The sequence below is a fragment of the Astyanax mexicanus genome, chromosome 14 (genome assembly GCF_023375975.1).
Source record: "Astyanax mexicanus isolate ESR-SI-001 chromosome 14, AstMex3_surface, whole genome shotgun sequence".
In the NCBI taxonomy this organism is placed as follows: Eukaryota; Metazoa; Chordata; class Actinopteri; order Characiformes; family Acestrorhamphidae; genus Astyanax; species Astyanax mexicanus.
Window position 1 is genome coordinate 42,834,265 of NC_064421.1, and position 13,760 is coordinate 42,848,024.

The 13,760-nt window shown below is 37.3% G+C and overlaps 1 protein-coding gene across 1 annotated transcript; it reads left to right on the plus strand.

The window, feature by feature from the left end:
• Nucleotides 1-2,963: 2,963 nt before the first annotated feature.
• On the plus strand, nucleotides 2,964-9,989 carry LOC103024548 (myelin and lymphocyte protein). The gene is made up of 4 exons (XM_007230053.4): nucleotides 2,964-3,175; nucleotides 8,398-8,562; nucleotides 9,083-9,223; nucleotides 9,349-9,989. Exons 1-4 carry the CDS (start codon nucleotides 3,089-3,091, stop codon nucleotides 9,421-9,423), a joined length of 468 nt encoding a protein of 155 aa, XP_007230115.3. The 5' UTR covers nucleotides 2,964-3,088; the 3' UTR covers nucleotides 9,424-9,989.
• Nucleotides 9,990-13,760: the final 3,771 nt, after the last annotated feature.

Genomic DNA, 13,760 nt, shown 5'->3' on the forward strand with positions numbered 1-13,760 from the left:
TTTAGAGAATATTTTTTTATGTTTAACTCCTCACTGTGAAAAAATGCTGTGAAATCCACAGTAGTATACTGTGTTCCTGCACAATTAACTACTGTAAATACTTTTACAGTGTAATACTCTCAATGTGGCCAAAACCACAGTAATTAACTTGAAAATGTCAAAATCACAGTACTAATCCCACTACTGTAGAAAATCACAGTAATACACTTTAATAATCCACTAATGGACAATCAAAAGGGGGCAGTAGTCATTTAGATTTATATTGGATTTAATCCACCTACAACCTGAAGAAGGAAAAGAAGAAGAAGAAGAAGAAGAGGAAAAAGTAAAAGAAGAATACGTTTGAAAAGTGGAGCAGCACTAAATCCACCATGTACGTATCATATAGCACAATGCTGTTTCTTGACTAACTAAAATCTAAATCTAATAATATTTTTATTTCACAGTAGTCAAAGTATTGAAGCAAGGTTAAATTTGAATTAGATTTAAACGTTTGCCAGCCTGACCTGTTTAACTTTGAAAACTTTCTCTTAAATGGTCTGTGTTTGTCGTGTATTTATATTAAGAGTTTATTTTTCTGTTTGGTGAATCTATATAATAACTTTCATTTCCATTTCTGTTCCTCGTCAGAAAGAATCCTGACTCCAGCAAGTGCAGTGCAAGACAAGACAAGACAAGACAAGACAAGACAAGACAAGACAAGCCAGAGAACTGGAAGAACTGTAAAGCGGAAAACATCAGATATGAATCCATGCGTCATTTCTTTCATAAGAACTTTGCATTCTGAAGATAAATAAATAGTTAAAGAGTATTGTTTGTTAAACAATACAAATGTCATGCAGTACAGAGCATTAAATAAATGGTTATCTTTAACAGTGATTTAACAGTGACTGTAAAATAAAGCAGTAATGTATAATTCTGTTGTGAAAACACTTATGTAAATAAAACACAATACACATAATTATATTTTTGGAAAGACTGGTCAATACAAATATACACTACTATAAATTAAAGTAAGCATGAAACAATTTTACAGACTAACTTACTTTTTTTTTTTTACAGTGATTTTTGTTTTTACAGTAACTTACTAACTGTTAAGTTTCTGCCAGTTAGTTACTGTGATTTGCTTTTGGTTCACAGTAAATTACAGTTAAATTAACTACTCTTAGTTAATTACTTACTGTGGTTGTATTTCACAGTAAGTTACTTTTTTTACTTAATTACTGCCAGTTACTTACTGTAAATTTCACAGATCATTTTTACAGTGCTTAAATTAAACCTAAAATGAAAGTTCTTTCATTTTACAATCGAGTGTGGTGCTAAATCAGTGTGGAGTCCAAATCATGAAGATTGTGTCCCTGTCCAAATATTTCTTGAGCTAACTTATGTAATCCCTTTGTTTCAGTGTTCTCTTGTCTGATCTTGCTCTTTGATCTAGCCCTGTCTGCTTGTTTTTCTAGTTTTGTGTCATTAAAGTAACTGCATTTACGTCCGCTTCCTAGTCCCTGACATCTCCACTTTACAGTTACTTGCTATTTTTTGTGTTAGTCTGTCAATGAAATAAAAACCCAATAAACACATTGAATTTTGTGGGTGTAACATGAAAAAATGTGATGTTCAAAGAGTTTGAATATATATTTTTAACCCTCGTGTGGTGTTCGGGTCTGTGGGACCCGTTTTCATTTTTCATCAAATGATACTAAAAATATATTTTTTCTAACTCAAACTCATTGGCATTGGCTCATTTTTTGTGAAAAACATATATCAAAACACATTTTCAATAAACACACACTGCACACCCCCCCCCCCCCCCCAACCATTTATATCACATACAGTATGTTTGGCCAAGGGCTAATAAACATTGCTTCATTTGTAAATTTGAAACTAAACAAATTTTCTATTCATATCTTGAGTTTAATTCATTCTCTTTTACATTTTATTAAAAAACTAATAAAAAAAAGAGTAGCACTTTTTAAAAGAAATGTAACATAAGAAAGGTAAAGGGCAAATATTAACCATGTAAGCTGTTTATATTGCTTGCAATTTAGGTGAAGCAAGCATGTGTAAAGCATTTTAATGTAAAATTGCTTAATTTTGCTGAATTAAATACAAGTAACAAAGTAAACGAGTAACAAAAATATGAACACCACACAAGGATTAAGGCACTGTATTTGTCCATGTTAAATTTGAGTATGTTCTAGCTCTGCATTATTCTTTATTACAGTGAACGTGAACATTTTGAACATATATGCCTGTTAAAAAAAAGTTAAAGGGTTTAACACTGACTTCAACCCCAACAACTTGAACCACCAGAAGGCAAGGCAAGGCAAGTTTATTTATATAGCACCTTTCATACACAATGGTCATCCAAAGTGCTTTACAAATTAGAAAATGCAAAGAGAAGTCAAATTACAAATACGTGTAACAGTAAAAATGGAAATAAAGCATGGATAAAACATGATTCAAACAAGATTAAAACAAAGACAAGTCAAATTAAAAGCATGTAAAAGAATAATTGTAACTATAACATAACGTAATGTCTGAAAGCTGCCTCACCTTGTTTAGTTCTAGTTCTAGGTACTGTTAACAGATCTGCCTCTAATGATCTGAGGAGTCTAACAGGCCGGTACCTCTCCAACATATCAGAGATGTACGCTGGTCCGAGGCCCATTAGTGCTTTATAAACGATGAGCAGTATTTTAAATTTTAAAAAGAAGAGGTGGTTGCTGTGGTGCAACGCTTGACACACCTTGCCAGAGCAAAGTGCGCAGACACACACTTATACACTCCACTTTCCCGTTATTGTGCAAACATATCGTGAATCTCAGTTCTCATCCAACCAGTCCGACCAAACAAATGGGAGAAGCCGGCGTTGGGCTGAGCACAAAACAAGAGCGAGGGAGAGGAGAGGGGTGGGTACAGGGAAGCTGGAGAGGTGTGGAGGAGGAGAGGATCCCACTTTAAATAGAAACCCCCGCTCACCTGAGTGCTTACACCTTTGCAGAGCAACCACAGTGTCACACATAGACACATACATACACACACACACACACACTCACTCAGACACTCAGACACTCACAGGATTATTATGGCCTCCTCAGTGACTGGTAGTGGGCTGCCCAGCGGAGGCAAGGTGTTCAGCACCCTGCCGGACCTCTTCTTCATACCAGAGTTCGTAAGTAAAAAATACAGGAGGTGTTTAAAGGTGTTTAAAGCTTTAACAAAGTAATTATCTTGCTTAAAGTGAGCTGGATTCTGCCTTTTTAAGCAAAATATTTGCAGTTTCCCCAACAGGGATTAAGCCTAGTCTTGGACTACACAGCATTTTAAATGGAAATTGAAATTGAATGTTTACTGAAAGAAAAAGAAATATATTATATATGACTTAATAGGCTTAATTCCTGTGTAGAAGCTTAAATACAAGGTGTTCCAATGCTTCCTTTGATGGATGAGTCATAGAATAACCAATTTTCTTCCCTAAAAAAATATTTTTTGTCTTTATTTTAACTTATGTAGCCATTTATCTCAATGTAACTTCACCAAAGTTCCTATAAGCTCCTATAAAGAAATGTAAACTGCTTTATAAAAGTGTTATAAAAAATGTCTTCTTCTTCTGTCATCACTCAAAAAAAAAACCTTTTTGAGCACCATTATTTTTTTTTAGCATTTTAGAGTCAATGAGAAACAAGTGGTCACATTTATTTAGGTAGATCTAGGGTGTGGTTAAGTCGAGGTGTGTTACGGCTGGCTGGCTGTGGAAAAAACTGGGAAGTGATTCCCAGCAGGTAAAGATTAAGCTTTATCAGTATCCTCACAGTATTCACTACTAGTGTACGCTAAAAAAACAAAAAAACACTTGAATGAGAGAGGTCAGAAAAGGGAACAGTGCTGCTCTAGACTGTGGAATAATGCACACAGTAAAGTAAACCAGTAAACCAGACCCTTTTAATAAACTTGGAGCGCAAAAAACTGACTAGGAGTGGCCAGAACACAGTATATAAGGATATAACTATCTAAATGTACATTTCTTTACTTTAGTTCCCTTTAATTTAAGCAATTTAATTGAGGTTGAGTTGTTTTTGAACAAATGATATGATATTTTACACAAAGTGTGCACAAACTAAATGTATATATATATACAACTTTTAAATATAAGTACTAGATTTCTGACAAAATGTGTTTATCAGGCTCATACCAATAGGGGCCCTATTATAGTGATCTACAGTGCACCGGCCAATTGGGGATCACTCAGCTTTGTTTAGGGCGTGTCAGTATGTCTTTTGTACTTTCGTGAGGGCTTAAAAAAATACACCTTGCATGGCTCGAAGCACGCAAACAGCATGTACTAACTCAATTAACTTAATTAATCATGGGTGTGCTTTGGGTGTGCCAGTTGTCATTCCCTTTAAGAGTCTGGTGCTGTCTGGCTTTGGCACGTTCGTATCTTAACAGTGCAGCGCTTTGTGCTTTGTGTGTCATTAAAGGGAATAGCAATGTTATTTTATTCTTTATTCTGTTAATTGTTGAATTAAAAGTCGGGTTTGTGCTCTGCAGCACGTTTGTGTGTTCGGGAAAGCCGTGAAAATAGACTATTGACGGGGTGTAAGATATCAAAGAGCGTCGTACAATGTACAAATGTTTTAGGCACTACTTTTCTAATGAAGGCTGCATTCAGCTAATTTAGGCTTCACCTTATATAAGTAAATAGGACCATGTCTAATGCCAGGCATGGGCTAATAGAGGGATATAAATCCAGCTGTGTTCAATGGAATGATGGGACTTGGTCTCCATCCAATACTTTTGGGATTAGTTGGGGATTTTGGGATAAAGACATTGGGTAGGATGGGGTAGTGATTCGGTCATGTCTAAATGCAATCTGAATGCAATCAAATACTCACTGCAACTTTTCAAAATTCCAAAATCTAGTAGAAAGCCTTCCCTGGACAGTAGAGACAGTTACTCCAACAAAAGCATAGAACAGAATGGTGTCTAAATATTTTTGTCCATACAGTGTATGTTAAAATAAGTTCTCAGACTTTAAATTTGTAGACTTCGTGCAGTTTGTAGACCCCTTTGCTTAAATGACATGTGTTGTAGAATTCAAATTATTGCACATTTGACAGTGAGACTTCTTTCTACTTCTTAATTTACCATCAGTTTATGTGCCGTGAGTTTTGTAGATGCCACATTTTGGGAATGACATGGATTAGATCATTGGAAATGTTGTTTAGGCTTACACTGGACCTAATAAAATGGTATTTTGTGTTTAGTAATTTAATAAATTATGCAAATAAATAAATAATGGTGCAGTGTACTCTTTCTTTAGAGAACTTGCTGTTGGAATTCCCAAACATTTGCATAGATCCCAACACTTAGATTAATTTGATATTATCAAGTGTTGCTTCTTTTTTAAAGGGTTCTTTTAAGGATTTTTACATTCAACTATCAAAAACTTTTACACACCAATTGTTTATTGTTTATTGATTCAAAGATTCATAGCATTTCAGATATAAAGTTTATATTTATAACATACATATAAACATATCATAGGTATTTATATTATTATAGGTATTTGTATGGTATAGAACTGACTTCCAGTTTAACAGGTAACTAAAAAACAACTACAAATTGGAAAAGTTTTTCTTGAACACTCCACTTAATTCACTGTTTTATACAAAAAGGATAGTTTTTCATAAAAAAACATAACAACTAAAACTTTTTTCTGTCTCCAACCTCTTCTGGCTTCTGACTGGAACCTAATATTTGATTATTATACAACAGCAGGCGGGTGAAGTTTGACGTTACTGGAGTTTCAGGTTGGGAAGCTTCTGGTCAAATTACCCTTAATAACAGGCCTCGAACTCCATTGATTTCTGTAAATAAAACTGATCTAAAAAAGTCATGAAAATGTCATAAAAATGTATTTAATTTAAAAAAAGTATATTATACATTCTTGCTGGCTTTAATGGAATCTTATTCTAAGATTTCCTTTGGAGCATTTATATTGATTATATTTTTTATGGATTTTAAACACAATGTGAAGAACAGCCATTGCAATCATATCAAAAAAGTACAAAATAAATAAATAAATAAATAAATAGAATAAATAGAAGATTTTTCCATTAGGCTTATTTCAACAAGTATCACTTATCCTAACAATGAAATCATTTAACAATGAAATCACATTAAAAGTACACTTAAAAACAACAGTACAAAACTATACAATACATTGAACATTGAATTACATTGAATTACAGACAAAAGCATTGGGGCACTTGCTTAATTATTTGATTGTTTTATCCAAAAACAAGACTATTAAAAATCATTTATCTTTTATTTGTTGGAGTAACTGTTTCTACTGTCCAGAGGTCTGAAGCATTGCTGTGAGGAATTGATTGCTCTGCATTTCACTGCATTTAAATATATATATATATATATATATATATATATATACACACTAAGAAAAGTAAGTACAGATTTGTACTTAAAAGGGTACAAAGCTTGTTGCTGGGGCTGTACCTTATATTGAGGTACAAAAAAGTACCTTTCAGTGAAAGTCCTTTTTTTGTACCCATGTTTTTTGTGCCAGTAAAGATTATAAAGATTATAAAAAGATCATCAACTAATTATGGCTCAAAAACTTGATGATCCAAAATTGTCTGGCTTTCAAATAAAAAATGTCCAATTAAAATATATCTTGTTTATTAGTGCAGTGATACAGAATACTGAATGTACCCTTTGGCTGCTGGTTAAATGGTACAAATTTGTACTTATTGCTGTTAAAAATGACTTTGTACTTCAGAGGGAACAAATCTGACCCTGTAAAGACCAATATTGTACCTTTGAGGGTACAATTATGAAGAGTGTACCCTTGAGTACAAAAAAGTACTTATATCGTACCTCTTTTTTTAGAGTGTATATCGTCGCTGTCCAATGAAAAACAACTTTACAGGACAGAGAAAAACCTTTTAAACTTTTAATGTAAGTCAATGTAAAAAGAGTTTATTTTAGGTCATTTTGAAGAGTTTCTATTGGTCGGTTCATCAAGAAATTTTGGTACAGTGTAAGAGACACTTGGTCTGTTCAAATTATATAGTAAACTAAAAATCGACAAAAATGGAGATAAGTGTTTTTCATAGGACAGCGACGATATATGGATCTTATTATGTATAGACATTGATCTTAATCCCTATATATATATATATATATATATATATATATATATATATATATATATATATATATATATATATATAATGGATTAAGTTGTGTACAATTTTTTTTAAAAGGTCATCAACCGGGATCTGATTTCACCATTCCACAAACAATCTTTTGTTTGTTACAGATAGGGATTAAGATCCATAGCTACATTATGTAACAGCAAATTTAAACGTGAATTTATTCGATCATGATCTGAGATTAGGAGTTGAGTTATTATGAAATAAAGGCGTATTCACAGTGCAGCTGCTGCAAACTGATAGGACAGGACCGATAGAGGATACACGTTTCACGTGCGGTGCGTATCAGCGTCTGATTAGAGTGTTTACGCTGTCAAACTTTCGGCTTTGCCGCTCACGGATTTCGCTCTTGTATCACACGTGAAAAAGAAGCCCTTTTTCCTGTAACTCACTGTTTGTGAAAGGTGGAGGCACGGATCTGTGTGTGTGTGTGTGTGTGTGTGCTGTAACATTAGTATGTGTTAAGGCTATATGAATTCCTTCCATTGTTCCCTATTGCACACAGTGAGGCAACGACGTGTGTGTCGAGGCAGTGGAGCACAATTAGTAGTAGCGAATAGTGACTTTCGCTAATTCAGCAAGCAGAAATATCCAGTTAACCTGATTATTTTAGGTCTATGCATTTTAGGAACTATGCAAATGAGTTACTCTAATGAACAAAATCTAAATTCTGTTCCTAACACCTGGAGGACCACCTGTCCTGCAGATTTTAGTGGTTTACAGAATGATAAAAACTCAACCCAACCCAATTTGCGGTGAATGCTGCACATGCTACAAGCATAAACAGCATGGAGCAGCAGAGATAGCGTTTGTTCATAGCTATGGTAATTACCTAGCTTATATATAAGATTAAACCTTGCTTTATTAGCAGTTTAGCTCAAGTAAAATGAGTATATTTGATAGCTAACATGCCTTCTTTAACCCAGAAAAGTTGTGTCTATTAGCTAATTAGCTAATAGCTAAAAACGTATATGTTTTTAGGGGTTCCCCTATGGACCAGGGTAGGAAACCGCTGGCCTGTAGGCTGTGCAAAGTAGACCTTCAGACCTGGAGTTAAGTTTAATGTACTTAATTTAACATTCCACTAGTTGGAAGTTGAACGTTTTGATGTTTCCAGGTACAGCATGTTGATTTATTGTATTTTTTTGCTCTCTTACAGATATTTGGCGGCTTGGTGTGGACTCTGGTCGCTTCCACTCGGGTGTTATTCACAAATCCTCTAGGCTGGGTGATGTTCGTGTCTGTCTTCTGCTTCGTCTTCACCACTATCTGGTTCTTCATTTTCATCGCTGGTGGGAACCAAAGTGGCATTTGGCCTGCCCTGGTAATTAAGCTTTCACCAATTTATAGACAGGCCTTCTACAATGGCTGCCTCCACTCGGCTAAATACAGTTATCTTGGCACGGTTAGATAACCTTTGAGATCTGTTATTTTGAGTGTTAATTGGCTAGCTGAGCTATGCTCACACCACAGTAATGAAGGGGCTGTAGCCAGTGTGCTAACAGAGCAGTAACAATGCTGCACAAGGCCAGTAGCCAGTGTGCTAACAGAGCAGTATCGTTGTGGGATGAGGCACATGCCTGTACACTTTCAATGGTGGGCTCCTATCCATGCCAGTACACAAAAAATTGAGCAAAAAAAAAAAATAAATCAGGATTTTCATGAGCCCCTCTCCTTACCCGGGCCCTGGGTAGTTAGGTCCCCTTTCCCCCCCTCTTATCAAAGTGGCTAAGATCTTTTAGTTTGCCCCTTTTTTTTCTACTTCCAGCACGTCAACTACGTGAACTGTTCACTTTCTGCCTAGTTTGATGTTTAAAAGCTTTGCTTTTCTCTTGTTTTTCCAGGACGTTGCGTATCATTTTATTGCGGTGGTCTTCTACTTGAGTGCATCCGTACTTTTAGCATATATTACACTCAACATTAAGACAGCCGCTTCCCTAAGTTCGGAAGTCTTTAAGATCTATCAAGAAAGCATCGCTGCTGTGGTGAGATACTCATTTATTTATCTTAAAGACTGACGATTCTGGAGGGTGGACGAAGTTAAGTGTATGTATGCTTTAATTTCTTCTTATTCATTCATGTATTTCTTTGTTTATTTGTTTGTTTCTAGGTGATGGCCTTCATGGCCACCCTGCTGTACTTCATCCACGCCATCATGTCCGCTATCCGGTGGAAATCCTCCTGAACGCAATGAGCTCTGTGCCAGAACAACAAGCCAAAAAAAAAAAAACATAAAAAACAAAACGTGCCATCTCCAGCTCTAACTTTAAAGACAATCTGGCAAAAGATTTTTTTTTCTTAAAACCACACCCACACCCACACAAACACACACACCTGGCAACCATGTCCATGTTAGTAATAGCCCAAGTCCAACCTGATCATTTATACCTGCACTACCTGGACCAAAAGCAACAAACCCCAGAGCCGACATCTGTACTGAGAACCAGAGATCGGAGACTTCAGCATCTTCTCGAACATCTCAGATGTTACTGCTCTCTGACTGAAAGTGTACAGATGCAGCGTGTGGATTGATCTTTTATTTTTTTCTACATACTTTCAGTTGTATTATGACTGTTTGGAGTTTACAGGACTCTTGGTCCTGTAAATATGTTTTTGGCTTTTTTTCATTTCAACTTAGACTAGATATAAAAAAAAAAAAAACAATTATATGTGTTCAAATTAAACCACTGGTGTTTTTGTATGTCCAATCGGGAGTGACTAAAGGATGAATAAATATATTTTATACATTTATTTGACCTCGTTTGGTTCATTCACAGCACTTTGTGCATGGAAATACCACAGCTCTGACATGACATTAGTGTGTCCCATGATTTTTGCAACGTGCCATGGAAGCTAAAGAACGCTGCACTGACCTACGTGATTACGTGTATGGCTTGCACTGAATGTGGGTGAGAATTTTGATGGAGTTGATTATCCATTTGCATGGGAAATTCTAGCCAGATGCTGCCTGTCACGATCATTGCCACCTGCTGCACTGTCCACAGTGAGTGGTAATAATGCTTCTATGACATATTCTCAATATGCACATGACATTAATATACACACCCCAATATCAGGCCACAAACCATTTCAGCCTTGCCATGAGCACACTGGACAGTGTTTAACCTCACTCTTAACGCTTATAACACGTTACATACATACCTATATGCAGTGGCGTAAAAAGGGGGTATGCAGCCTATGCTACACACTAGAGGGGGCGCCAAATCAAAGCCCCAAGTAAATTTCCTCTCCGGAGAAACAGCCAATCAGCTTGCTGGTTTGCTGAGCGCGTTGAGAAAGTAATGACAGGACGCTGACGATTTTATCTCCCCCCACAACCCCGACCCCCAATCACACCCCCCACCCCCGCCGACGATTTTAAAACGTATCCCCCCCCGATGATTTTATATCGTAACCCCCCCGATGACGATTTTAAAACGTATCTCTCAACTCCCCCCCCCCCCCCCTTATGGTTTTAAAACCGTACCTCCCCCCCACTGGCGATTTTATAACGTATCTCCCCCGCTGACCATTTTAAAACCTTTCTCCCCCCTGATGATTTAAACTGTAACCCCCCCCTGATGACGATTTTAAAACGTATCTCTCCCCCCCAATGACGATTTTTAAATGTATCTCTCAACTCCCCCCCTTATAATTTTAAAACCCTAAATCCCACCCCCCCCCGCTGATGATTTTAAAACGTATCCCCCCCCCCGCTGACCATTTTATAAAGTATCTCCCCCGCTGACCATTTTAAAACGTATCTCCCCCCCGATGATTTTAAACCGTAACCCCCCCCGCTGACGATTTTGAAACGTATCTCTCAACCCCCTCCCCCCCTTATGATTAAAACGTCCCCCCCCCGCGATAAAGATTTTATAACGTATCTCCCCCCTCCCCTGCCAATTTTATAACGTAGCCCCCCCTCCCTGATGATTTTAAAACATATCTCTCCTGACCCCATACCCCCCCCCCCTCCAGTCTAAAACGTATCTCTCCCCCCTAAGTTTGCATACACCCCAAAAAGTATGTGGTTGCGAATTTAGGAATTCTTATTCTTTATTACTGAGGGTAATTTGAAGCACTTTGTGTCAAATGCTCTCTTTAGCAGTTCTGTCTGTCTGAAATCTCTGCTTTATAAAACCAGTAGGCATGAAGAGAGACAATCTTGAACCATGTCCTTATACAGATCCTGATAACAGCAGGATCAGGTATCCAACAAAATGAACAACTACCTACCATTAGATAATGCTCCCGGTGCTGGGTTGGTAAGAGCTGGGATTAAGCCCAGTCTTAGACTATATTTTCTTTTCAATGAAGAATCTCTATTTAAAATGCTGTTAAGGTTAAGGCTAGGTTTAGGTGTAGTTTTCAATGTAGACTAAGGCTAGGTTAGGGGTAGATTAAGGTGTAGTTAAAGTAAGGTTAAGGCTAGGTTTAGGTGTAGATTAAGGTGCAGATTAAGACTAGGTTAGGGGTAGATTAAGGTGTAGTTAAGGTTAGGTTAATGCTAGGTTTAAGTATAGTTTTCGGTGTAGATGAAGACTAGGTTAGGGGTAGATTAAGGTGTAGTTAAAGTAAGGTTAAGGTTGGGTTTAGGTGAAGTTTTCAATGTAGCTGAAGACTAGGTTAGGGGTAGATTAAGGTGTAGTTATGGTTAAGTTAAGGCTAGGTTTAGGTGTAGTTTTCGATGTAGATTTAGACTAGTTTAGGGGTAGATTAAGGTGTAGTTAAGGTTAGGTTAAGGCTAGGTTTAGGTGTAGATTTCAGTGTAGATTAAGGTGTATGTTTAGGTTAGGTTATGACTAGGTTTAGATGTAAATTAAGAATATGCTTGGCTAAATTAAGGTGTGGTTAAAGTAAGGTTAAGGCTAGGTTTAGGTGTAGATTTCAGCACAGATTAAGGTGTATGTTTAGGTTAGGTTATGACTAGGTTTAGATGTAAATTAAGAATAGGTTGGGGTAAATTAAGGTGTAGTTAAAGTAGGGTTAAGGCTAGGTTTAGGTGTAGTTTTCGATGTAGATTAAGGCTAGGTTAGGGGTAGATTAGGGTGTAGTTAAAGTAAGGTTAAGGCTAGGTTTAGGTGTAGTTTTCGATGTAGATTAGGACTAGGTTAGGGGTAGATTAAGGTGAAGTTAAAGTAAGGTTAAGGCTAGGTTTAGGTGTAGTTAAAAATACTCTTGGTTGCTGGAGGGATCAGAGTTGTTTTGTGTTGTTTTGTGATCAGACTTTTTTTTCTGTTACTAGGTCACTCGTAAAGTGACCTTGGGTTTAAGAAAGTGTCTTTTTTTATAGTTTCTAAAAGATGTATTTAGTACCATTATTAATATACAATTATATTGTATTAGAACTATTCAATGTTCTACTAAAATAACATTTTACCAAAAGTGTTATACAGTAGTAACACAGTAGGTATTATGTAATTGTTCCCCAAATAAAAAAACAACTTTATTAAAATGACTCTTTTATGACTCCAGTCTAGAGGGCTCTTTTGCAACACTTTTGAGAAAGGCCCGTCTCCCTCCACCCATCCTCACACTCTTCTATAGAGGGACCATTGAGAGCATCTTGAGCAGCTGCATCACTGCCTGGTTTGGGACCTGCACCGTCTCTGACCGCAAGACCCTCCAGCGTATTGTGAGGACAGCTGAGAGGATCATCGGCGTCTCTCTCCCCTCCATCACGGACATTTACACCACCCGCAGCATCCGCAAAGCAACCAGCATTGTGAATGACCCCACTCATCCCTCACACGAACTATTCTCCCTCCTGCCTTCGGGAAGAAGGTACCGCAGCATCCGGTCCAGCACGACCAGATTCTGCAACAGCTTCTACCCCCAAGCCATCAGACTCCTTAACTGCAGAGACTGAACTGATGTTTTTTCTGTACATGCACACACTCTTACCCCACTTACCCCAGAAAATGGAAAGCACTAAAAACCCTACTACCTCACTGGACTCTATTGCACACTGTGTAATAGAGGTAATTACTACCTCACCTGGTCTTTTTTGCACACTGCAAAATTTGCACACTGTCTTGTTATTTATTATTCTTTGTCTGTATTGTGTTGTATTGTCTGTCTGCACTTTTGTACTGTTGCACTATTGTTCTGTCTACACTGTGTTTATGTGCACCATGGTCCCTGGAGGAACGTTGTTTCGTTTCACTGTGTACTCTGTATATAGCTGAAATGACAATAAAAACCACTTTGACTTTGACTTTGACTTTGACTTTTTTTTAACCTTGGGGGCAATTGCCCCCCCTTGATTCCACCACTTGGTAGAGATGGCACAATTAGTTTGGGTTACAAGATATTGGTTTATAAGATAAGTGTGCTGAGCAAAAGTTAAAGGGTTACTTGACCAAAACGCTTTATGTTATGTTACCATATCATCCACCACAGCAGGCCATCAAACTGCCCCAGGCCACGCCTCCTCCCCGAGCCAGAATGGTCTCGGTTTTCACACGGACCTAGAAAGCGTCCATGCGCACGGCCGCTGTTATTGGTGGGCGTGTCCGG